Source organism: Archocentrus centrarchus, chromosome 5 (assembly GCF_007364275.1).
Source record: "Archocentrus centrarchus isolate MPI-CPG fArcCen1 chromosome 5, fArcCen1, whole genome shotgun sequence".
NCBI classification, from domain to species: domain Eukaryota; kingdom Metazoa; phylum Chordata; class Actinopteri; order Cichliformes; family Cichlidae; genus Archocentrus; species Archocentrus centrarchus.
The window spans coordinates 36,232,310-36,258,044 of NC_044350.1; the positions used below are offsets into that span (position 1 = coordinate 36,232,310).

Consider the following 25,735-nt stretch of genomic DNA (forward strand, 5'->3'; position numbering starts at 1 on the left):
TGCCTGATTAAAGAGAAACCCAGGGATCATGTAATATATGCAGCCTCACAGGTTTTCATTATTTCTGTATAGAAACCATCAAAAATATCAGATCTTTACACCAAAGTGCTAAAAGTACAAAATGAAAACCTAATAATTTATTATCTGAAACTTTAGTACTTGCTGTGTTGGTGGGTGAAGAGCATCAGCTCTGAGTTTGATCCTTCATGCATAGATGCTGGTGTTTCCTCACAGGACTTTCACACTTTCTTCTTCTTTGGGAGAACAGTTCAGGGTGAACTGAACACATTTCAACAACATGTTCTTACTTATTCGTGAAGCAATAATTAGGTTGACCCTATGTTTATGCACCTGTCTGATTGCACATATTACTCTGCACTGTATATTTTGTAATTTTGTAATATTGTGTTGTAGTTATAGTACTAATATCTCTGTATATTTGCAATTTGTATACTTGTATATTGTCTTATAGTTTTTATACTTATTTGTTTTTTCTGTAACCACGAAGTACCGCAGCAATTTCCTGATGCTGTGAACCTTTTCACCCATATGGCAATAAAAACCTTCTGATTCTGATTCTGATTCTGATTCCTTCCTCCAGCTGAGATCTGCAAATTGCCACAAAGCACATAGAGACTGTGATGGTCTGATGGACTGATCCAGCCACACTGCAGGAAGAAACCATCTGTATGAAAAATTGACTTTACAGAATAAAATTCATTCTTCTTCCAGCTGCTCTCTTTAGGGGGCGCCACATCAGGTCAACTGCCCCCATCTATGCCAGCATCTTCCTCTGTCACACCAACCCTCTGCATGTCCTCCTTCACTATATCTATGAACCTCCTCTGAGGTCTTCCTCTTTCTCCCGCTTGGCAGCTCTGTCTTCATCACCCTTTCTCCAGTATCTCCACCCTCCCTCCTCTGCATGTGTCCAAACCAGTCAGTCAGCAAATATGAATCTGGAGCCTTTCTTGTTTTCCAGGAGAGAGCTGAGTGACTGTCCAAATAAAGGAGAAGCTTTTTCACATGTTTACAGCAACACTTAAAAAACTTATTTCCAGCTTTATGTTTTTATTCTTGGACTCTGCTAAAGTAGCTTTGAGCAACAAAATTCATTTAAAATATTGTGAAAAAGGAACATTTATAAATCCTTATGTTTTTCTGATTATTTTCTGAAGGGATTTTCAATGTTTTTACCATGTGTCACATATTAAGTCCTTAAAGTCAGTTTCCATCTGATTGAACTGATGATTTGATGATGATGTTTTTGTGTTTTGTTGTTGGGCTGAAAGAAGCATCAGACAATAAAAACAACTCAGCTCACTCAAATTGCCTTTAGAAGAAAAAGAGAAAATTTCCAACTAAAGCATGAAGAGAAACACCATGTGCCCCACAGAGGAGGAGGAGGAAGAGGAGGAGGAGTCAATGACTCCCTTGGGATAAAAGTCCCCACAGAGAGAGAGCCGCTCAGAGTGAACAGGGACAGAAAACCAGATACGACCGCCTGAACTCCTCCTCCTCTTCATCTCCAGCTGCTGATCTGTGAGTTTCATCACTCAGACATTCAGAGCAGAGTTCAGACAGACAGAAACCAGAGAGGGTGGAATAATCAGCTGACGCAAGAGAGGGAAACACAAAGGCTCAACTCAGAATTGAAACAGACAGAGTACAGGTCAGCTGACACCAGAGAGACAGGTACACAGGTAAACAGACAGGTAAACAGGTAATCACAGAGATAAAGAGCATGTCATTATGAACAGGTGAGTCCAGTCTGAGTCGTTTTTATTGTCATTGCTGGTTTGAAGTTGTAGCTAGGAGCATGAAGGTTTAACTGTACCTGTTCTGTGACCTCAGACCTCCTGTTTCTCTTGTGATGTAATCCTCATCCTGCATGTTTTCAGCTTGCTGAGGAAAATGTTTAAAAACCAACAAGCTGCTGGTTCATGTGTTTCTGACTGTTATAGCAGGAGAAAGCTCAGACCATTATCAGTGTCGCTGAGACAGTGCAGGAAAGGAAAGGGTTAAAGCTGAGAGTCAGACTGCTGGATTTATTAGGCTAAATTAAATTTTATGAAGTCACTGAGTTAACTCCTTCACTCTCTGTGGGAGAAAATCTGCTGCTTTGTTTAAACACTAAAGGACCCTCTGACACTGAGAGGTCAGAGGTCAGAGTCTTTCTGGTGTGAAGTCTTCAGTAGCTGAATGAATGAGGAGAAGACTGCATCTGCAGGACTTGAATGAAAGGTTTGCCCTTAGCAGTTAGTGCCAGATGTTCAGATGTGGGTGCAGCAGTAGCTGGATGCTGATTGGCTGTCGGCACTGAGTTGTAATTAAACACAGATTACAGACTTGGTGTGTGTCAATACGTTCAGCTTTTTAGAGGTTTTTTTGGAAGCCATCTGGTGGCCATTAAAGAGGATGCAGGTTTAACCATTTATAGGGCAAGTGACTATTTTTGGTAATTTCCACACACTTTATACATGACGCCCATCCTCAGTGAGGTTAAGAAGCATGTGGAAATGGTCTAATGTTGGTCTAATGTTCTATAAAATGATGATGTGGATGTTTTACTGTTTGAAAATACATTCCTTTCACCACATGTGTGTTTTTCTTGGACACTTCTTGGAATTTTACATAGATGAGTTGACTATAAGCACACAATCACATGTTTCAGTACTTCAAAGGTTCATAAAGTCAGGTAATAATCTCCACTTACTTCCACCAGCCTGTACAGACTGAAGCAGAGAGAACCAGCAGCTACCAACAACTTTCAAGGTGAAATGCTTTCTTGTGTGTTACTCACTGAGCTGATGTCATGAATCCATCCACTTTAAATATGAATAAGACCATTTGTGTATTCAAATATTTTTATTAGCTCTGCATGTTCAACTTTAGAGATGCTTGGATCCTCTAAAGCCTGAAAAGACAAAATGATCAGATTTTATGAACTATATTTGTAATTTTTTTCTCACATGGAGGTCGTCCTGGTTTTCCTGCAACTCCACACATTTTTTTTCCCCACAATCTCTGCTGAAGAAACTCTTCATCCTCTTGAATTCCCCCTTTTTGCTCCTACAGTTTTCTACTTTAGCAGCTTTTTTCAAGCCCAAGATGCTTGGTGAACATCTCTGACAGGATTTAGTTCAGACTTTAATCCATCCATCCATCCATTCTCTTCCGCTTATCCGGGCCGGGTCACGGGGGCAGGAGCCTAAACAGAGAACCCCAGGCTTCCCTCTCCCCAGCCACCTCCTCCAGCTCATCCGGAGGGACCCCAAGACGTTCCCAGGCCAGCCAAGAGATATTATCTGTCCAGGGTGTCCAGGGTCTACCACAGGGCCTCCTTCCCCATTCAGAGGATTTAGTTCAGACTTTAAGTGGAAATTAATCCCATCAAAAAACTTTCTAATTCTAAGAATTTTTGTAATTTTGAGCAACTCTTATTACGAGGAAGCTGTGAACACAGACCAACATTAGACTAACCATCATCTGACAACAAGAGCTCACAGAAGTTCTTCAGAGAACGCAGGATCATTCAGTGATTTGGATTTCAACCCGGTTATTTATAACAGCTGTGGAGCCGTGAGTTTGTTTTTATAGGAGGATATTTTAATTGGATTAGAGAGAAAATCTCAGTTTACAAGGAAACCAAGAAATCTGGTTTGGCTGCAGGCTGAACACAGTTTAAAACTAAAGTAAAGTAAATAAGGTACCACAGAGTGAGCATTTCTAATCAGAAAGTAAATAGTTTGAACTTCCTGTCTGACAGAAAAACAGAGAAAGAGAGCAGGGGGAGGGTTGTTGTTGTAACAGAGGTTACTGATGTTCAAGTTCAACTGTGTTTGCATGGAGATCACAGGGCGACAATTGTGTTCAGCCCACAGTCCATTTTGACCTCTGACCCCTGCTGAAGCTTCCTGCTTTAGGTTTTAAATGGGTCACAATGTTTGCAAAATATATGACAGAAACTCTCAGAGTTATCTTTGAGCAATCGGTTACTTGTCTGACCTGGATGTTAGATGGCAAAGGAAAAGCTGTGATTGATTCTTCTGAGAAGTTTGGAGCTCAGAGAGTCGGCTGGTCTTACTTGGACTGATTCATAATGTGAGGGTGGATGTTGCTGATGTGGTTCAGCTGTGAAGAAACATCCTAAAGATGGATTATGAAACATCAATTTGAGTCTGTAAGACAGCTTAAAAAGACTTTTCAGATGATTTAGATGTAAAGATTCATGTTTTTAAAGGATGTGACTGATGGATCACATTTAACCCAGGAAACAACTGGTGAATAAACTCAAACTATCACCAAACAGTCTGCGTCTGTCAGTGACCCAGTATTTGGAGTTTTGTGGACTTTTGTTTTTTAGGTTTTGTTCATTTTGTTATTATTTTATTCTAGTTTTTCTGGTGCTTGTGCAGTTTCTTGTATATTTTCTGTTTACGCACATTTCATCATGTTCTCAGATTCTAGTGCTCTAGTTTAGTTCCTCCCTTTGGGTTTCTTCCTCAGTGTGTCTGCGTTTCTGTTTCCATGTTTACTTACTTCATGTTTTACTTTGCCAGCCTCTTGTATGATGTGCATTGTTTTCAGTTTTGCTTCCCTTGTCTCATTAGTTAGATTCTGTTCACCTGTTCTCCCCAGCTATCTCCACTCTCTCCTCATTACCTCATGTATTTATTATCTGTCTCTGCCCTTTCCTCCCTCACACTGTGTGCTTCCTTGCCCTGTGTCTCCCCTGTTGTCTCCTAGTTTAAGCTGAGCCTTGATTACGTTTTGTATTTTCTTGTCCAGTGAGTTGAAACAATAAAGCCTTAAGTTTACTCTGTTCTCTGAGTCCTGGGTTTGGATCCTATTTTGCCTGCCATACAGGCAAGCTGTAACAGTCTGACCCAGAACCTTATAAGCACTTTTCAATAGCTGATTCTTAATTTTATTTTAAATGTACTGCTATAATATGTTTTCCCATTGTGGGATACAGTTAGGTCCAAGTTTTTGGACAAAATTTTGGAATTTTAGTTTAGCCTGTGTACACCTCCACAGAGATTTTAAATCACACAATTCAGATGTGACTGAACTGCAGATTTTCAGCTTCAGTTCAAGGGTTTAACATGAAATATTGCATGTTTAGGAATTACTATTTTATAAAACAGTGTTATGTTCCAAATACTTATGGATGTAAGTATAATTGTGGAATTGTTTTATCTGAACTCTTTTTTTTTTGTTTCAGGTTGACACGTATGGGTTCAGGATGACTTCCTGTTTCATGTCTTTCCTCTTGCTCTGTTCTTTATCTGTCATGGCCTCTGCTGAACCTGCGGGCTGTAAAATTCGTATCACTGACAAAGGACTGGACATGTGTAAGCATATGAATCAATACAAACCCAAATAAAACTGTAATCCCAAAACATCTGACCCAAATTGTACTACATTAAACACTCAGCGATCACAGAACCAGCTGGATCCTGTTCAGATGTAAGAACTCTGCATTTTGCTCTGGATCTTCTTTGTGGTAACAGATCATTAAATGTTTCAGTTAGACTTGAGAGGACAACCACCTGTGTCAGAACTAATGTCTCCTATCATGATACAGGGAGTGGTTGTCTTCCCCTTACTCCAGGATTTCTCAGCTCCTCCTCTATCTCTGAGTCCAGAGTCCTGCTTGGATCTATCTCATGGTTAGGGTCTGTACTTATAGACCAGAACCTGGATGGAAACTGAGTTCTTCTGCTGACTCATTCACTATCAGCTCCATCTTAACCAGCATAGTCAGATCCAGAGTCTACCTACTGGTCTCACCTTCATTTTACCATCACTGATGAAACAGATCCTGAAAGACTTCACAGGGTCTAGTGACTCCCTCCAGACCTAAACGGACCAGGACCATGGACTGGGAAGAGCTGAGAGCCATCCTGCTGCTTCACACTGAGGTGTTAAATATCTCTATACACATTAGCCCACCAGCAGGTTTTAATCTGAGCTAGTCTTAATCTGCTCTCCAACCTGATAGTGATACCAGCTGCTCCATCCAGACATTTGACTTCTTATAAAACTGATGCTGAGCCAGGAACTGCTGTAAAGAAGGAATTGTGGTTCTTTCTGTGTTTTACTAAAGGAAATGTTGATCCTCATATGTCAAGTTTATGATGAGCAAACTCTTATCAGGGAAGTGATAATTAGAGATTATTATGGACAGATGCAATCTGAATGATGAGAAACTGATTGTTACATTTTGCAGTAGGACTCAATGTTTGATCTTACTGAAGAGGCAAACTGATGTATGTGGAAATTTGTCTCTTACCAAAGAATTGCTGAGATCAGTATACTTCGCTGAAGTTTGGTTGGTGAAACCAAAATCCATTTTAAAGACTGATTTTAACAAACAGGCTCCCTTCAACAGCCTGGTAGAAGTTTTATTTAGTGTCTAATTAGACAAACCGAGACATCCCAACAGTGTGAATGTTTCAGTGTTACATACTTACCCTCATCTAGATCTATATGCTTCTGCTAAGTTTATTCATCTTGTGAAACAGGTAATGCTGCTTTATCTCTGCCCCCTTCATGGAGAATGTGTTGGTTAAAGTGCTCTTTCTGCCACTCCAAAACATCCCTGGTCAGACTGAGATCTGATGAACCTTCAAACTCTAAGTTTGGCTCCATGATACTCTGATTAAGCATCAGTACTGGCAGCCTTGGTCTTTTCAGGGAAGCACCTCATAGATGAATGTGTCTGAAGCTCTGTCATTTTTAATTTGAAGAGGGTTTATTTGCCAAACCTCTCAGTGTCTGTACTTTAGAACTGTTATCACCAATAACAGGGTTTATTTTGTGTTTCCAGTGAAGTCTGAAACTCAGAAATTTGTTGAAGAGGAGCTCAGTAACATCACCATGCCAGAGATGAAGGGGGAAGAAGGACGCTTACAATACACCATCAATGAGTACATGACAACTGACACAAAATCTGAAGTGAATTTTAAACCATCCACATGTGATTTATGCCACCTCTCTGTTGACTCTACTCTCAGTGTGAAGATTACTGAGCTGAATTTGACTCACGCTGATCTGCAATTCATCCCTGATGTTGGTTTGTTGTTTGATGTTCAGAATTCATCAATCTCCCTGACTTTCAACCGACGGATCCTTTACTGGTTCTTGTAAGATTTAACTCAAACAGTTCCACCACAGAGAACAACATCACTCTGTCAGAGCTGCTGTTTACAGGAGCACTGAATGTTGACGATGTTGTTGTTGCCTCTCAGCTACGATACAGGAAACATCAACGCATCAGCTGACGGCGTGAACATCAATACAATTCTGAGCCTGATCAGAGATGAGGAGGGACGACTGAAGATCAATAACATGAGCTGTGATGCCAAAATCAGCAAAATGAGTGCAAAGTTCAGTGGAACACTGGGGTAATCAATAATGATTCAATCAATAACAATCAATCAATAGTCATTTATGCATTAATAATCAATAATCATGATTTATGTTTGTAACAATAAATCTAAACATATCACATGAATTCAGTCTCAATCAGGATCCTGTGTGTCTTTTTTTTTTTTTTAAAGGACAGTTTATGGCTTCCTGGCCAGATTTCTGACAACAGGCATGCGCTTCCTCCTCAACCAAAAGGTATGACACCTGTTCTGTCACGTGTCTCACCTTTCTCTCCTGTATCCCCTTCCTCACCTGTGTCTTTCTCTTAGTTCTCACCTGTATCCCCGCCCCCCACACACACACTTGTATCAGATGTCTCACCTTCTCCCTCCTCTTTTCTCTCTCTCTCTCTCTCTCTCTCTCTCTCTCTTGGAATGTGAATGAATGACCATTTGGGATGTTTGGACTGTTCTTTTCTGATTTCATTGCTTTACACACTGTTGCTGATTGGAAGGTAAGATATACATTTATTTCATGGTTTTGTGCAGAGTGAACAGAGTTTAGTTAATTGGTTGTTTTAATTTTGGGACATGACGTCCCTCTTTAGTGAGGATTCGCTTTCCCTGTCCATTAGGCATGGGGCTAGAGTGGTGGCTACCCCTCAGTATACTGTGCAACAGGTTTTGTTAGGTCTTGGTGAACAGGTCTGTCATGGTGCTGGGCCTTATGCCCAGCATTTTGTGTTTAGTTCTGTTTTCACTGGGTTTTGTTATTTTCTAGTTTTGTTTTGATCTTCCTTATTCATCTTAGTTCGGGCCTTATCAGTTGTGGTTTTCCAGTTCCCTCTGTTCCTGTCTCCCCTGTGTCTGTTTTTCTGTATTTTTCCCTGTTCCTTGGTCCATGTTTAATATTCCTCTGTGCCAGCCCCCTGTGTTAAGTCTGCGTGTTCCTCGTTTGGTGTTTCCTGTTTTATTTTGACAAGCTTACGTTCCCTGTGTGTTGTGTGGAGTTTTGCTTCCTGTGTTTCATTAGTATGATTTTGTCCACCTGTTCTCCCCAGCTGTTTCCTGTTTTCCCTTGTCACTCCCAGTGTATTTATTGTCTGCATTTCCCTCTGTTCCTTGTCGCGTCCTCCCTCATTAAGGTGTGGTTTTGTTCCTGTTCTGCCATCTGACCATCTTCAGTTTACCTAGTTTGTGTATTTTTGGATCATATTTGTAAATAAAGCCTTCACCTACATTCAGTCCTGTTCTGGAGTTCTGCTTTTGGGTCCACCCTGTTTGCCACACCGCTCACACATGACAAGGTCGGCCATGAGAACATCACTGTTTTTGGATAGAGATGGATGGTTGTGTTTCCATTAGTTAGTTGAAAGGGACATGATTCTGGATGATTTGGTTGTGGCTGTTTCTTCATTGTTTGTGCTGTCAACGCAGGTCACTGTGTCTGGTGTCCCTCCTTTCAAATGAGAGCTGGCCTGTTTTGGCAGATTTGCTGGCAGGTTCAGAGCAGTTCGTCTTCGCTGCAAAGACACCAGACTGCAGGACATCCAGCCTCTATGGAGACTTTCATGTACCTTACTGATTTTTCGCAGACACTGCAAGTGTCTTTCAAAGTAAAGTACAAGTTATATTGTTTATGCAACTTCGGACAACATGAAATGTTTTGAATGTGGCCAAAAATGCTCATCCTGTCCTCATAAAGATCAGAGTGTGGTGAGCAGCAGGCTCATGCTACTGGTGCAGGTGAGCAACAGGCTGCTGGTAGCACTGTCAATGGCAATCCGTAGACAGCGCAGCGTGAAACAGTGGCGGCCACAGCTGGTACCCCACAGAAGGTGACAGCAAAAGGAGGGGATAGCGCAAGTTAGTAATGTGGTGAAGGATAGGAGCTCTGACATGCAGGACAGGGACCTATGGAGGATAACCAAAGTAGCAGACAGACAGAGACAACGACAAGTGAAGCTATTAATCAAAATGAAACTGCGGGTTATTTGAATGTTGAAAATAAAGAAGAGGATTTGTTTGAGGATGACTCAAACAGTTTTCATATTCCTTACAGGACATAAACTACTTTCTTGATGAATCATTTGGCAGGCAGTCTGTGGAAGTCGCTGACTTCTTCCCAGTTGCTGACCTGTTTATAAAATCTGTTCTGAAGAAGGAGAATGGTTGGGCAAACAACTGGGCAAGCAGAAACAATTCCATCTCAAAATATAGTGACCAAACTGAGGAGGGAAAAACAAGGGAAAACTCCTTTAAAAGCAAAGGACACTGCCTGGAGCGCAAAGGGTGGTCTTCGTTTGGAAGAGTTTCACTATCATCTCTCTTCCTCCTGTATCTGTTAAACATGAAAGCATTCAGAATAGGAAGTCTGAAGATCAGTGGGGTAGGGATAGGGAAAGGCAGTACTGTAAGAACTCAGTAGGAATAAAAACATTGTGTTCTTTTTACAGGAAACACAGGACAGTAGATAATGAGTTGGAGGGGCAGTGATTTTTAAGTCATGTTACCAATCTTGGTGAACGGTGTAGCAATTTTCAACTTTCCAACATTTGAAGTGGAGGAGGGTAGGATCCAAGTGGTAGAGGCAATGAAATTACGGACATACAATATTTATATTTTTAAATATTTACACTCAAAATGATGGTACTGGCTGCATGCAACAGTTTCACAAACTAGGTGACAGATAAAAAACTATGTAACAGTGTGTTGGTAGTAGTGCTTGGTGGGGACTGGAATTGCACTACACATCCTTCAGCTGATAGGAATACAGAGGAGCCTCATCCACCTTCAGCCTCCCTCCTGTTGACAATTACCGGTGAGAATGATCTTATAGATGTGTTGAGGAAACTCCATCCCACAGATAAACAAATAAGTGAAAGTGTCTGAGGGTAGTGTGAGTGCAGCCAGGCTAGACAGAATTTATGTTAATCAGACATACAACAATAGGTTAATCAGAACCCCACCACCACCACCAAGCTAGACCATCCAATTGTTAATTGATGATGTAGAATTCCATTTCCACTTCTCTTTCTTATCCACCGATGAGAAAGAGAAGCGGAAATGGCTGCAGTTGATAAGGTATGTTACAATCATCTTTAATAGTGAACAGTCATTGGTTATGCCATTGCTGTTTATTTAGGAGCATTTGGACCCAGAAATGACGTCAGAGTTAAAGACCGGATAGTCCCTTAAATCATTAAAAAATAACATCAAGCACAATTTAATCGTGCTTGATGTTTTTTCTTCCAAATTTTTGGCTTGGATACTAGACAATATCAAGTGAAAATCAGCATGAACAAAGTCCAGGTAACGTTAAAGATCTGAATGAATTTCTAATCCAAGTAAATCATGAATGAAGAAGTGGACTGCTCAATAGATTGTGGTAGCAGATAGTAGTTCTGATTTGCAGCGGCTGACAGTGACTGTCTAGTTTTGAGGCAGCAGACAGTGTAGGAGACCGCAGGCGAACTGCAGACTGGAAGAAGCAGCGTAACAGCTACTACATTCATGTGTTCACTCTCACATGAATGTGTATACACCCCTAACCCATCTTATGTACACACTTCACCTTCTGTAACCATTGGACAATTGTGGGTCAGGCTTCCTCCAATTAATAGTAATAATTTTCCTAGCAATCATTAACAGAATATGTAGTATTTGGCATTGTTCTGTGGTAAACATATGATCAGGAAAAACATCTAGCAGAAATAATAAAGGGTCCATTGGAAGATTCATTGCAATAATTTCCCCCAGTTCCTCCTTAATATTAATCCAAAATATCTGTATCTTTGAACAGTCTCAAAAGATATGAGTATAGTCTCCCACCATGTTGCAGTTGCTCCAGCATTTATTGCTGTGTTGGTTCTTTGATGTAAAGGTTGTTAGAGGTGTCCTGAAGAACCTCATTTTGGTCTTCCAGTCAAATTCTTTCCAAAGTTGGCTTCCAGTCCCCTTGTGACAGTTAAGGCATGTGTCCTCCCAAGAGTCATTGTCCATTACTCTATTTAGTTCCAGTTCTCATTGATGTTTGATATGTTGTATGTCATCAGAGATGTCCAGCATTAGTTTTTTTATACAGAAGGGAAATATGCTTTTTTATTACAGGGTGGTTTTCAGGCAGAAATATGAGGTGCTTTTCTGTATGGGAGGGTTCCTTTCTGAGATATTCCCAATCTGTGTGTTTTGTAGCATAACTTCTAATTTGTAAAAATCTATATAGATCACTTTCGGGTAGGTCAAACTCATCTCTGAGTTGTATAAATGATTTAAATACCTGTCCACTGAGTTGACTTATCACAGTCAAACCCTTTTCTTCCCATCTCGTATAAGCTCTATCAGATAGGGGTGGTAGGAACTCTATATTTCCTATAATAGGCATAGCCCTTGACAGTGCTACGCTAACTCGTAGTTTCTTTTGGACTACGTTCCATATTTTCAATGTGTTCTTAATCCATATGTTTTTGATTTTAAGTTTCTTTTGAGACTTAAGACTCAGAAAGGGGAGTGTAGATAGGGATATTCCAGGCATGGAGTTTTGTTTAATAGTCCTTTACAGTCCATGCCGCCACTGTACGCATCTGGGATGCCCAGTAATAAAATTTTAGGTTGGGTAGGCCAAGACCACCTTTCTCTTTTGTTAACATCAGTATTTTCAATCATATTCTTGGCCTTTGGTTCTGCCATATAAATTTTGAAATCAGTTTCTCTAATGATTTAAAAGTGCCTTGTGTTACTATAATAGGGAGGGATTGGAATAGAAATAAGAGTCTTGGCAGAATATTCATTCTCACAGTTTCTATTGTTCCAAAAAATGACAAAGGTAGCATATCCCATCTACTTAAATCTTTTTTTTTATTTCTTTGATTAATTTCTCATAGTTAGTAGAGAATAATTGTTTGGGTTTGGGTGTGAGAACTACTCCAAGATATCTAAAACCCTGTTTGGATTTTTTGAGTGAGACTATGTCATCCAGTTTAGAGGGCCATTCCCCAGCTATCATCATGGCTTCAGATTTACTTGTGTTAACGTTATATCCAGATACTGTACTGTATTCATTTAGGTTTTATTTAGGTTTTTAAATGAGCTGGTACAGAGGTAATTGGATTTTACAGAAATAGTAATATGTATTCTGCGAAGAGTGCCAATTTGTGTTGATTATTTCCTCCATCCGGTATTCCCTGTATAAGTGGGTTTGATCTTATTAGCTCAGCTAGTGGCTCGATATAGAGTACAAATAAGCTGCCAGTGATTGTAGGTTTAGGGCCTTCCTAACATTGTCGGTTCCCTGTCTGTTATTAATAAAGCCTGTCTGGTCTGGTTTTATTAACTTTGCAATGTATTTTTGTATCCTATTCATTATAATGGAGTTCAAGATTTTGAAATCTACGCATAGGAGGCTGATTGGTCAGTATGAGGTACATAAAGTTGGATCTTTGTTTTCTTTATGTATCCACAGCATGTCTTTTCTCTCCCCTCAGCCCAACCGGTCGCAGCAGATGACTGTCCCTCCCTGAGCCTGGTTCTGCTGGAGGTTTCTTCCTGTTAAAAGGGAGTTTTTCCTTTCCACTGTCACCAAGTGCTGCTCATAGGGGGCGTTTTGAGTGTTGGGTTTTCTCTGTATTATTGTAGGGTCTTTACCCACAATACAAAGCACCTTGAGGCGACTGTTTGTTGTGATTTGGCGCTATATAAATAAAATTGAATTGAATTTATGTATCACACCGCCTCTGACCAAGACCTGGGGGGGCTTTACATAGCCTAACCCTAACCCTACACTTTACGTAGAACTGGGGTTAGTTCCTTCACAAAAATCTTATAGTATTCCCCCGGGAAGCTGTTTTTTCTGTTTTGTGAGGTTGATTTTCCTCTGTATACAGATTTCAGTAGTAGGTGGCAAAAGCTTCTGCAATGTCTTTTGACTGAGTTAACATCTGATTCATATTCTGGCATTTTATTTTATGTACTACTCTGTTGGATTGGGCCTTGCGTAACTGGAAAGCTAATAATTGGCTTGCTTTGTTGCCAAATTCATAGTAATCTCAATGCCCCTTGTGCCTTGTAAGTCCACAGGTCATCCAATTTCTGCCTGGCTTCCTTTAATAATGTCAGAGTTTTCAGTTTTTTCGTATGTTGGTATTCTAACTCTAATCTTTTAATTTCCCTCTCAAATTCGTTCTGTTGGGCTAGTCTCATTTTTTTTATTTTGGCGGCGATAGTAATAATATTGCCCCTCATCACAGCCTTGGCCCCGTCCCACAGAGTAGAGGGGGAGACAGTGTCGTTATCATTAGATTAAAATAGTCTGATAGGTTGCTATGAATTTCTTGTTTAACTATTTCATCATTTAGCAATGATACATTTAATCTCCAATATTTAAATTGTTTGTTTATTCCTATATTTATATTTAAGACAACTGGGACACAATCCGATATAGTAATTGGTTCTATGTCACACTCTCTGATTCTGTAGGTATTGGTTCCTGATATCAAAAACATATCTAGCCTGGAGTAAGTCCCATGCAGCTGTGACATAAAAGTGTATTCTTTTCTCCTAGGGTGTATGTGTCGCCATACCTGCACCAAGCCCAGTTCACTTATCGCTGTACGGGGGGCTATTGTTTTTTTTGATATGGGTCCCACTGCTGCTGGGAGCCTATCTACAGTTTGTCTTATAGTACAATTGAAATCACCCCCTATTAGAATAAATCTCTCTGTGTTATCTGCTACCATAGATGCTATCATTTTTTTAAAAAAAGTTAGGACAGTTTTCATTTGGGGCATACATGTTAAGCATTGTGATTTTAGTACCTCCTATATTACCTATCACCATCACATATCTGCCCTCTATGTCTTTGATTGTTTTTTCATGACTAAAGTATATTGATTTATTTACCAGAATGGCGACTCCCCTTTTCCTCCCTGATTTAGATGAGCTATACACCTGGTCTACCCATTCTCTCTTTAACTTTAGGTGTTCTTTTTGTGACAGGTGGGTCTCTTGAATCATAGACACCAAGCATTTTAGTTTTTTAAGTTGGTTGAGTATTTTCTTCCTCTTAACTGGACTACTTATCCCCTTTATATTGTAGCTAATAAAATTTAAAGTGTCCATGTGGTGTTTTGGGGTTTGTATCTATAATTTCCACTCCACCCTTTAAAAAAGACAAAAACAAAAAACAAACATGCATGATGATAGTAGCCCGTAACTTATCTCACTATAGAACAAAGCATATGACAAACTAACAACATGAAGTGAACTTCCACATTTCCAACTGGGTTTTACTTTTAGTTTTTCCTTTAATTCAAACCTGAATCTGTACCAGTCCCCGGTGTAGCTTGGGCGGCGGATGGTGACGGCTCCTCCATGGGATTCACACATAGTGTCAGTACTGCTGGTGTTCGGCTCATGGAGTGGTCGCTGCTGCTCAATGTGCGGGTAAAACTTGCGGCTGATTCAGATCTGCCTTTTGTGGAAAGAAAAAAAAATATTTGTGTCCACCTAACTGTTTTGTCTTGAACCTAGGATAACAGCATAAAACTCAACGTCATTCGTTTCCTTGAAGAAAAGCTTTGATATCTGCGACGGGTAGCACGGGGGGGCCTTTTCCTCGTTTCCCTCCCGGGGTGTTCCACCTGTAGCGTGACAGCTCCTTCTCCATCTGCTCCCTCTCATCTGCCTGGACCTGAATCCCGAGCTCCTGCAGCACCGGGATGGCGTCTGCGAGTGTCGGGAAAGTCTTCCCGCTGTCCCCGTTGTAGATCCACAGTTGTGCTGGATAGATGCACTTGGCTCTGATGTTTCTCTCCTTTAATTGCCTGATTACCATCCGTACCTGTAGAGACTTCTTTTGTAACTCCGGAGAGTAGTCGTGGTCAAAAAATATCTGCGCCATTTTGTAGAGGACCTGTCTTTGACCCCAGGCTTGTCTTAGGATGGCATCTTTCACTGAGTAATCCACAAACTTCACTATCAGTGATCTCGGGGCAGAGTGGGGATCTTTTTTGGCCTGGTTGTTAGAGACCGGTGCGCCCTTTCTGTCTGCAGGTTCATTTCAGGCATAGGTTGGAGGGCTGTTTGAATAAGCTCCTTCACAAACCGCTTCATGTCTTGTCCTTCACTTCCTTCAGGTACTCGGTAAATTCTCAAGTTATTACGTCTTGACCTGTTTTGTAAATCCTCACACCTGGCCGTCAGATCCATCTCTCTGTGTAGCAAGTAGCGTATTGCTCTCTCGCACCTCCTCTCGGCATCCTCTGTAGTGCTGATACGGTCCTCTGCTTCCATAGTTCTTTTCTCTAGTTTCGTCATTTCGCTTTTCATTTCTGGAATTGTGGTTTCCAGTTTGGTCAGGTACGTTTTGGTCTCTGTGTCCCTCTATGTTTTCTTTTCATAGTTTCCCCAGTTCCGTTAGTATTTTAGACTCCAACTCTTGTATGCTAGCATTAGCCATGTTGCTTGAGGTCTGCGCTAGTGTTGGTTGTCTCAAGTTTTCCGTTTTGTCCTTTGTGTTTTCATGCTTATTTGGGCCTCTGTTTCTCAATGATGTTGCCATGTTGGATATATCGTCTTTTGTCGAGTTTTAGAATATATGTTAGGAGATTGACAGCTAGGTTGGCAGAGCTCTGTATTTAGGTTGCTGCCTCTGTCATGGCGTCACCAGAAGTTCAGGCAAGAAAGCTTTACATAATGTTTTTGCATGAAAAGGTAAAGGGGGCTTTGATTAGAAACAGGATATCTTCCATTAATGACACTGATGTCCCAACTACATACTTTTTTTAATTTATAGAGAAAAAGGCATTATAATTCAATGACACATTTGAGGCTTCCCAATGGGACCACAACAACCAATCCTGCAGAGATGAGCAGACTGGCCATACAGTTCTACAGTGATTTTTTTTCAATATGAATAGCTGTGACTCCGGTTGCATAGATGACATATTGGAGGGACTAACCAAGCTAGATGATACACAGGTGGCTTATATAGAGTGACACCTCTGAGGAGATGTCTACAGCTGTCCAGCAACTTACATGTGGCCATGCATCTGGAACCAAGGGACTCTCTGCAGAGTTCTATAAACAGTTATATTTTCATGCAAGTCTTTTTTATAGACTCAGTGGCTTCTGGAACAATGCCCCTCAGCTGCATGAGAGCGGTTTTGTCATTACTTCCCAAAAGAGATCTGGCGTTGCTTAAAAACTGAAGACCAGTGTCTTGTCTCTGCACAGATTATAAAATAGCAAAATGTCTCTCAAGTAGGCTTAAAGACTGTTTTCACTCTGTTATCCATATAAATCAGGTTTATTGTATTCTGGAACAAACAAAAATGGACAATCTGTTTTTGACCGGCAATATCTGTCATGGTAAAGTTCAAGCCGGACCCAAAGAGCGGACTCCACCTACTTTTAACAACTTTGTAATATTTATTTTGAAAACAACGACCAGCAACAAAAGACACAGAGGCCTGTGAAGCAGACTGGCCAGCAACTAAGGAGCGTACTGCAGCTCTGCCAAGAAAAAAAAAGAATATTAGCGCTAAGATGTAACATACGTGGGGTATACTTGTAGCACCTATCACAAATACTGCAACCTCTTACTTGCTAGAGTGTAGGGCTAGGAGCACAAGGAACCGTCAGCAGACCAAAATGACGCAGGAAGAAAGCAGGCAGAGGACCGACGAGTGACGAGTCCCTCTCCGAAGACGAACCCCTCTCAGGTTGAGGTCGCAGAAGGAGACAAAACAAACTGGCAAGGAATCACTGCCCTCCTCACCCCTTAACTGCTGGAAACTCCACCGGCTGATTAGATACAGGTGCAAACAACGCCGAGCTCCACCCTGTAAGGGAATGAACACATAACCCTCGCTCGACCCCATTGTACTGGGAGAGAGAAAAAAAAAGAAACAAACCCCAAAACCCCACAAACCCTCAGGTCATGACAATATCACTGAGCTATCAAAATTTAAAGAGCTGAATGTTGACCTTATTTCTTTAGCTCAAGAGAGAGTTTTTTTTGTTTTTTTTTTCAATAGCGGCTTTATTTGCAGTGTAGACAGACAGGAAATCGGGGAAGACATGGGGCAAATCGGCGACAGGCCAAGACTCAAACCCACACTGCCCGCACTATAAAAGCGGCGTATGCTGTATATGTGGTTGCCTGCTCCACCACTGAGCTACCCGGGCGTGCAAGAGAAAGCTTTTGACAGGGTGGATTTGTATTTCTTTAAGACACTTGACGCTTTTAGGTTTGGAGAAAGATTTAGTTCATGGAATAAGTTGCTGTAGTCAAATGATTTTGTTTTGGGGGACTCAGTAGATCATTCCTGTGTGGAGAGGCATTAAGCAAGACTGTCCATTATCTAGTATGTTGTATGCTTTGCCATTGAGCCCCTCTTAAACCAGCTTAGGCAGGGTCTCATGGGGTTAATCTTTGCTACAAATGCCAAACTATTGGTTAGTTTTCCTGCCTATGATGATGATGCAACTGTATTTATTGCTAATCAAAATGATATTCACATATTACAGCAAAGGCTGTCATTCCCACTTTGGATGGAGCAGCTCTCATTTCTAGAAATCTGGCCAAATTTATTAAACCTCCTAAAACCTGACTACCCAGGGCTGAGACCAGGAAGCAGAGTTGCAGTCTTACACGCCACTCTGCAGCTTCTCTCCTCCTACCATCCCCTCAAATGCCATCCCCACAGAGTCGGTGCCTGCTCCCAGACAACTAAAAACAAAGCTAAAATCAGTAAAAAACTATTTAAGCATAAAAATTCAAAAACAATAAATAATATAGCTTCATCAACTGCACCAAAGAATAAAACGATTAAATGTGGATTATTAAACATTAGGTCTCTCTCTTCTAAGTCCCTGTTAGTAAATGATTTAATAATTGAACAACGTATTGATTTATTCTGCCTTACAGAAACCTGGTTACAGCAGGATGAATATGTTAGTTTGAATGAATCAACACCCCTGAGTCACAGTAACTGTCAGAATGCTCGAAGCACAGGTCGAGGAGGAGGAGTAGCAGCAATCTTCAATTCCAGCTTATTAATTAATCACAGACCCAGACAAAGTTTTAATTCTTTTGAAAGCCTGACTCTTAGTCTTGTCCATCCTAATTAAGAAATTCAAAAACTTGTTTTATTTGTTATTATCTATCGTCCACCTGGTCCTTACTCAGAGTTTCTGTCTAATTTCTCAGACTTTTTATCTGATTTAGTGCTCAGTTCAGATAAAATAATTATAGTTGGTGATTACATCCATGTAGATGCTGAGAATGACAGCCTCAACACTGCATTTAATCTATTGTTAGATTCAATTGGCTTCTCTCAAAATGTAAAGGAGCCCACCCACCACTTTAATCATACTCTGGATCTTGTCCTGACATATGGCATAGAAACTGAAGACTTAACAGTATTCCCTGAAAGCCCCCTCCTGTCTGATCATTTCTTAGTAACATTTACATTTACTTTAATGGATTACACAGCAGTGGGGAACAAGTTTTATTACAGTAGAAGTCTTTCTGAAAGTGCTGTAACTAAGTTTAAGGATCTAATTCCTTCATTGTTATGCTCTTCAGTGCCATGTGCCAACACAGTGCAGAGCAGCTACCTAAACTCTGCTCCCAGTGAGGTTGATTATCTCGTCAATAGCTGGAATAGCTATTGACTCGTCAATAGCTCGTCAAAAGCCAGTGATGTGGTGGGAGTGGAGCTGGATTCGCTTATGGCAGTGTCGGAGAGGAGGATGCTGTCTAAGCTGCAGGCCATTATGAACAATGGCTCCCACCCACTCTACAACACAGTGATGGGACACAGGAGCACATTCAGTGCAAGACTCATCCCACCAAAATGCACCACAGAGCGCCACAGGAGGTCATTTCTACCTGTGGCCATCAGACTCTATAACTCCTCCCTTAATAGGTGACATTGTGGTTCATCAGTGTCATTCACTTATCAGTATTCAATTGTACATAAAATTGTTTAAATTTCCATATACATTGTACATACACTATATACATTGTACATACACTTATACATTGTACAAAAAAGGACTGTGCATATATATATAATGACACCTATTTAAAAATTTTTGCACTCACAATTTTCATATGTGTATAGATTTAGATGTGTATATAGTCAAAATATCTCTTTAGTCTTTATACTTTTATGCCTTTAGTGTATGTTATTGTGTTTAAGGTTTACTCGTTTAAATGAAACGGTTGCAGCTGTAACAGTAGTAATTTCCCTTTGGGATCAATAAAGTATTCTGACTGACTGACTGAATAGTTTTACATCCTCACTGCGTATAACTTTGGATACTGTGGGTCCTCTGAAAAGGAAAGCTTCAAATCAGAAGTGCCTGACTCTGTGGTATAATTCACAAACGCACAGCTTAAAGCAGATAACCCGAAAGCTGGAGAGGGAATGGCGTCTCACTAAATTAGAAGATGCTCATTTAGCCTGGAAAAAGAGTTTGTTGCTCTATAAAAAAGCCCTCCGTAAAGCTAGGACATCTTACTATTCATCATTAATTGAAGAAAATAAGAACAACCCCAGGTTTCTTTTCAGCACTGTAGCCAGGCTGACAAAGAGTCAGAGCTCTGTAGAGCCGAGTATTCCTTTCACATTAACTAGTAGTGACTTCATGGATTTCTTTACAAATAAAATTTTAGACATTCGAGAAAAAATTATTTATAACCATCTCAAAGATTATTCTTCATGTTCGGCTGCTTTCAGCACTGCTGGTATTTGTTTAGACTCTTTCGCTCCAATTGATCTTTCAGAGTTAACTTCAATAGTTACTTCCTCCAAACCAGCAACATGTTTGTTAGATCCCATTCCTACTAGACCAGGGGTGGGCAATCCCAGGCCTCAAGGGCCGGTGTCCTGCAGGTTTTAGATGTGTCCCTGATCCAACACACCTGAATCAAATGGCTGAATTACCTCCTCAGTATGCAGTCAAGTTCTCCAGAGTCCTGCTAATGACTTCTATATGTGATTCAGGTGTGTTGGGTCAGGGACACATCTAAAACATGCAGGACACCGGCCCTCGAGGCCTGGAGTTGCCCACCCCTGTACTAGACTGTTCAAAGAAGTCTTTCCAATTATTGATGCTTCAATCTTAAAAATGATCAATCAGTCTTTATTAGTTGGCTATGTACCACAGACCTTCAAGGTGGCTGTAATTAAACCTCTGCTTAAAAAGCCATCACTTGACCCAGCTGTCTTAGCTAATTATAGGCCAATCTCCAACCTTCCTTTTCTCTCAAAGATCCTTGAAAGAGTAGTTGTAAAACAGCTAACTGATCATCTGCAGAGGAACGGTTTATTTGAAGAGCTTCAGTCAGGATTCAGAATTCATCACAGTACAGAAACAGCATTAGTGAAGGTTACAAATGATCTTCTTAGAGCCTCTGACTGTGGACTCATCTCTGTTCTTGTCCTGTTGGACCTCAGTGCAGCTTTTGATACTGTTGACCATAACATTTTATTACAGAGATTAGAGCTTGCTATAGGTATTAAAGGTACTGCACTGCAGTGGTTTGAATCATATTTATCTCATAGACTCCAATTTGTTCATGTAAATGGGGAGTCTTCTTCACACACTAAGGTTAATTATGGAGTTCCACAGGGTTCTGTGCTAGGACCAATTTTATTTACATTATACATGCTTCCCTTAGGCAGTATTATTAGAAAGCACTGCATCAATTTTCATTGTTATGCAGATGATACTCAGCTTTACCTATCAATGAAGCCAGATGATGCACATCAATTAATTAAACTGCAGGAATGTCTTAAAGACATTAACGCCTGGATGACCTCTAATTTCCTGCTTCTAAATTCAGATAAAACTGAAATTCTTGTTCTCGGCCCCACAAATCTTAGAAACATGGTGTCTAACCAGATACTTACTCTGGATGGCATTACTTTGGCCTCCAGTAACACTGTGAGAAATCTTGGAGTCATTTTTGACCAGGATATGTCCTTCAATGCACATATTAAACAAATATGTAGGACCGCTTTTTTGCATTTGCGCAATATTTCTAAAATTAGAAACATCCTTTCTCAGAGTGATGCTGAAAAGCTCATTCATGCATTTATTACTTCTAGGCTGGATTATTGTAATTCATTATTATCAGGCTGTCCTAAAAGCTCCCTGAAAAGCCTTCAGCTGATCCAAAATGCTGCAGCTAGAGTACTGACAGGGACTAGAAAGAGAGAGCAGATTTCTCCCATATTGGCTTCTCTTCATTGGCTCCCTGTTAAATTTAGAATAGAATTTAAAATTCTTCTCCTCACATACAAGGTCTTGAATAATCAGGCACCATCTTATCTCAAAGACCTCATAGTACCATATCACCCCAACAGAGCACTTCTCTCTCAGACTGCTGGCTTACTTGTGGTTCCTAGGATACTTAAGAGTAGAATGGGAGGCAGAGCCTTCAGCTTTCAGGCGCCTCTTCTGTGGAACCAGCTCCCAGCTTGGATTCAGGAGACAGACACCCTCTCTATTTTTAAGATTAGGCTTAAAACTTTCCTTTATGATAAAGCTTATAGTTAGGGCTGGATCAGGTGACCCTGAACCATCCCTTAGTTATGCTGCTATAGGCCTAGTCTGCTGGGGGGTTCACATAATGCACTGTTTCTCATTCACCTTATTTACTTTGTTTATACTCCACTCTGCATTTAATCATTAATTGATATTAATCTCTGGCTCTCTTCCACAGCATGTCTTTTCTCTCCCCTCAGCCCAACCGGTCGCGGCAGATGACCTCCCCCTCCCTGAGCCTGGTTCTGCTGGAGGTTTCTTCCTGTTAAAAGGGAGTTTTTCCTTTCCACTGTCGCCAAGTGCTTGCTCATAGGGGGTCATTTTGACTGTTGGGTTTTCTCTGTATTATTGTAGGGTCTTTACCCACAATACAAAACGCCTTGAGGCGACAGTTTGTTGTGATTTGGCGCTATATAAATAAAATTTAATTGAAATTAATTAATTAATTAAAAAATTAATTGATTTTAACCCCTTAACTGGCAGCAAAAAAAATCACCTGAAACAACTACATAACACCCTCTGGTTATTATTGGCTCTGAACAACCCATTTCATAGCCTATTAACCGGCTGCGTCTGGTCCGCGGGCCGAATGAAGTGCATTTATATGGCAGGCTAGACCCGCCCATTTTGACTGACACCTCATTCGGCCAATCATGTTAAGAAATGGGTTTCCCAGAGCCAATAATACTCAGAGGGCATCACGTAGCTTTGTCAGGTGATTTGGTGCAGCCAGTTACATGATTGGCCGAATAACGTGTCAATAAAAATGGGAGGGTCTAGCCTGCCATATAAAAGGGACTACAAACGGCCCGTCACCGGGCCCTTGCCAGTTAAGGGGTTAACATCCATGTAGATGCTGAAAATGACAGCCTGAACATTGCATTTAATCTATTATTAGATTCAACTGTCTTCTCTATGAAAGATGGCGCCGGTGAGGTCGGCTGCCGTCACGACTGCTCCGACAACTTTTTACCTGTTTTTAGTTATTTCACAGCTTTTTATCGATTTTAATCGTTTTTTCTTTTTACCACGGGTTGTATTTGCTATGATAGAAGTACTCTTATTTCTATTAATCTACAATCCACTCACCGTTTGCCGTCTTTAACGGATTCATTGTGGCCGAGGGAAATCCTGAGGAACAACAAAGGACGGGACACGAAACGACCCCGAGCAAAATGAGCCGGTGTCAGGAACAAGCTGAGGGCTAGGGACATCGAGCTCCCCTGCCCAGTATCCTGTTAGCCAACGTCCAGTCCCTGGACAACAAGCGCGACGACCTCCGTGCCAGGATCAAGTACCAGAGAGACATTCGGGACTGCAACCTTCTCTGCTTCACCGAGACATGGCTGAACCCAGCGGTACCAGACCACGCCATTCAGCCGGCCGAGTGCTTCTTCGTATACCGCATGGACAGAACAATGGAGTCGGGAAAGTCAAGAGGAGGTGGTGTGTGCATGATGGTAAACAGCAGCTGGTGTGATAATACCGGCATCGTCACTCTTGCACGCTACTGCACACCTAACCTGGAACTTCTGGCACTCAAGTTTCGTCCTTTCTACCTTCCTCGGGAATTTACTTCGGTTATTGTCAGCACCGTTTACATTCCACCTCGGGCAAAGACGGACACTGCACTGTGCGAACTTCATGACACACTCACACAGTTTCAGACTCATAACCGGGACGCTGCACTTATTGTGGCTGGTGATTTTAACAGTGCTAACCTCAAACGTGCAGTGCCAAACTTTTACCTGCACATCACCTGCCCCACCAGAGGACAACAGACACTGGATCGCTGCTACACTCCCTTCAAAAACAGTTACAAGGCACAGTCTCATCCACCATTTGAGAAATCCGATCACGCTGCCATCTTCCTCATGCCTAAATATAAACAAAGGCTGAAGCAGGAGGTTCCAGCTCAGAGGGAGGTCACGCGCTGGACGGACCAATCAGTGGCTGCCTTACAGGACGCTCTGGATGGCGCAGACTGGGATATGTTCCGTGAGAGCTCCGCCAACGACATCAGCGTGTTTACGGAAGCGATTGTGGGATTTGTCGGGAAACTGGTGGATGATACGGTGGAGAAAACTGTAGTGAAAACTTTCCCCAACCAGAAGCTGTGGGTGAATAAAACCGTCCGCGGTGCTCTGAACTCTCGCACCACTGCCTACAATGCGGGGCTCATCAGTGGTAACATGGAGGAATATAAAGCTGTGTCTTACGGAGTACGCCGAGCAGTGAAAGAGGCGGAGCGGCGATACGGGGAGAAAATAGAGACACAGTTTCAGCAGAGTGACTCTAGAACCCTGTGGCAGGGACTACGGATCATTACGGACTACAGAAGCCCACCCTCCAGACTGGTGAGTGCGGACACGTCTCTGGCAACCGAGCTGAACACCTTCTACGCTCGCTTCGAGGCTGCAGCCAGCAACGCTAACAGCACTAGCGATGCTAACAGCGCTACCGGTGTGTCCAGCATGCAGACGGAGCTTGTTGGAATGCAGGAACCTCTCATCATCAGGGAGAGTGATGTACGGAGAGCCTTCAGGAGAGTGAACACCAGGAAAGCAGCAGGACCGGACGGGATCGCCGTCCGGGTCATCAAAGCCTGCGCGGGCCAGCTAGCGCTGGTGTTTACGAATATTTTCAACTTATCCCTGACCCAGGGCATCGTACCAGCGTGCTTCAAACAGTCCGTCATCGTTCCAGTCCCGAAGAAGAACCAGCCAGCCTGCCTCAATGACTTTCGCCCAGTGGCCCTGACATCAGTCGTGATAAAGTGCTTCGAGAGGATCATCAGAGACTTCATTACCTCATCACTTCTGGACTATATGGACCCCTTATAGTTCGCATACCGCCCCAACCGTTCCACAGATGATGCCATCACCTACCTCCTCCACACCACACTCACACACCTGGACGCTGGGAGCGGAAATTATGTTAAAATGCTGTTTGTTGACTTCAGCTCAGCATTTAACACAATTATCCCCTCTAAACTAACCATCAAGTTGGAGAACCTGGGACTTCACCCATCCTTGTGTCACTGGATCTCCAACTTCCTGACGGACAGAACACAAGCTGTGCGGGTAGGAAAACACATCTCACCCGCACTCACACTTAGCACTGGCGCCCCCCAGGGCTGCGTCCTGAGCCCCCTGCTGTACTCACTGTACACATATGACTGTGTGGCCACTTCCAGCTCTACCACCATTGTCAAGTTTCCTGACGACACTGTTGTAGTGGGCCTGATCTCTAACAATGATGAGAGGGCCTACCTAGAGGAGATTAAACACCTGGAGGACTGGTGCCAGGACAATAATTTCCTCCCTAACGTCAGCAAGACAAAGGTGTTGATAGTGGACTGCAGCATAAAGCAGGAGAGGAACTATCACCCCGTTATGATTGGTGGCACCGCAGTGGAAAGAGTAGACAATTTCAAGTACCATGGAGTTCACATCTCTGAGGACCTGTCATGGTCTTGCCACACCACTGCATTGGCAAAGAAAGCGTCTTTATCACCTTAGACGCTTAAGGGACTTCAAACTACCATCCAAGGTGCTTCATAACTTCTACACCTGCACCATTGAATCAATCATTACGGGAAACATCACAACCTGGTTCGGAAACAGCACCAAGCAGGATGGGCAGGCTCTACAAAGGGTGTTACGTTCAGCTGAGCGCATAATCCGGACTGAGCTTCCTGACCTGCAGTCCATATACAGGAAACGGTGCTGGACAAGGGCCAGTAGGATATTAAAGGACCCCAGTCATCCCAGTAACGGACTGTTTTCTCTGTTACGATC

The 25,735-nt window shown here is 41.9% G+C and overlaps 1 protein-coding gene across 2 annotated transcripts in view; it reads left to right on the plus strand.

Annotated features, from left to right (window-relative positions):
* The first annotated feature begins 1,467 nt into the window (after window positions 1–1,467).
* pltp (phospholipid transfer protein) overlaps window positions 1,468–25,735 on the plus strand; it is a 45,845-nt gene continuing 21,577 nt past the window's right edge. The window contains exons 1-7 of one of the 2 annotated variants that reach the window (XM_030728547.1): window positions 1,468–1,542; window positions 2,726–2,775; window positions 5,228–5,357; window positions 6,836–6,935; window positions 7,023–7,151; window positions 7,257–7,412; window positions 7,569–7,632. In XM_030728547.1, coding sequence (XP_030584407.1) covers window positions 5,249–5,357; window positions 6,836–6,935; window positions 7,023–7,151; window positions 7,257–7,412; window positions 7,569–7,632 — 558 coding nt within the window. In that variant the 5' untranslated portion in view covers window positions 1,468–1,542; window positions 2,726–2,775; window positions 5,228–5,248. The remainder of the gene's footprint in view (window positions 1,543–2,725; window positions 2,776–5,227; window positions 5,358–6,835; window positions 6,936–7,022; window positions 7,152–7,256; window positions 7,413–7,568; window positions 7,633–25,735) is intronic. The other variant, XM_030728548.1, reaches the window with a different exon arrangement.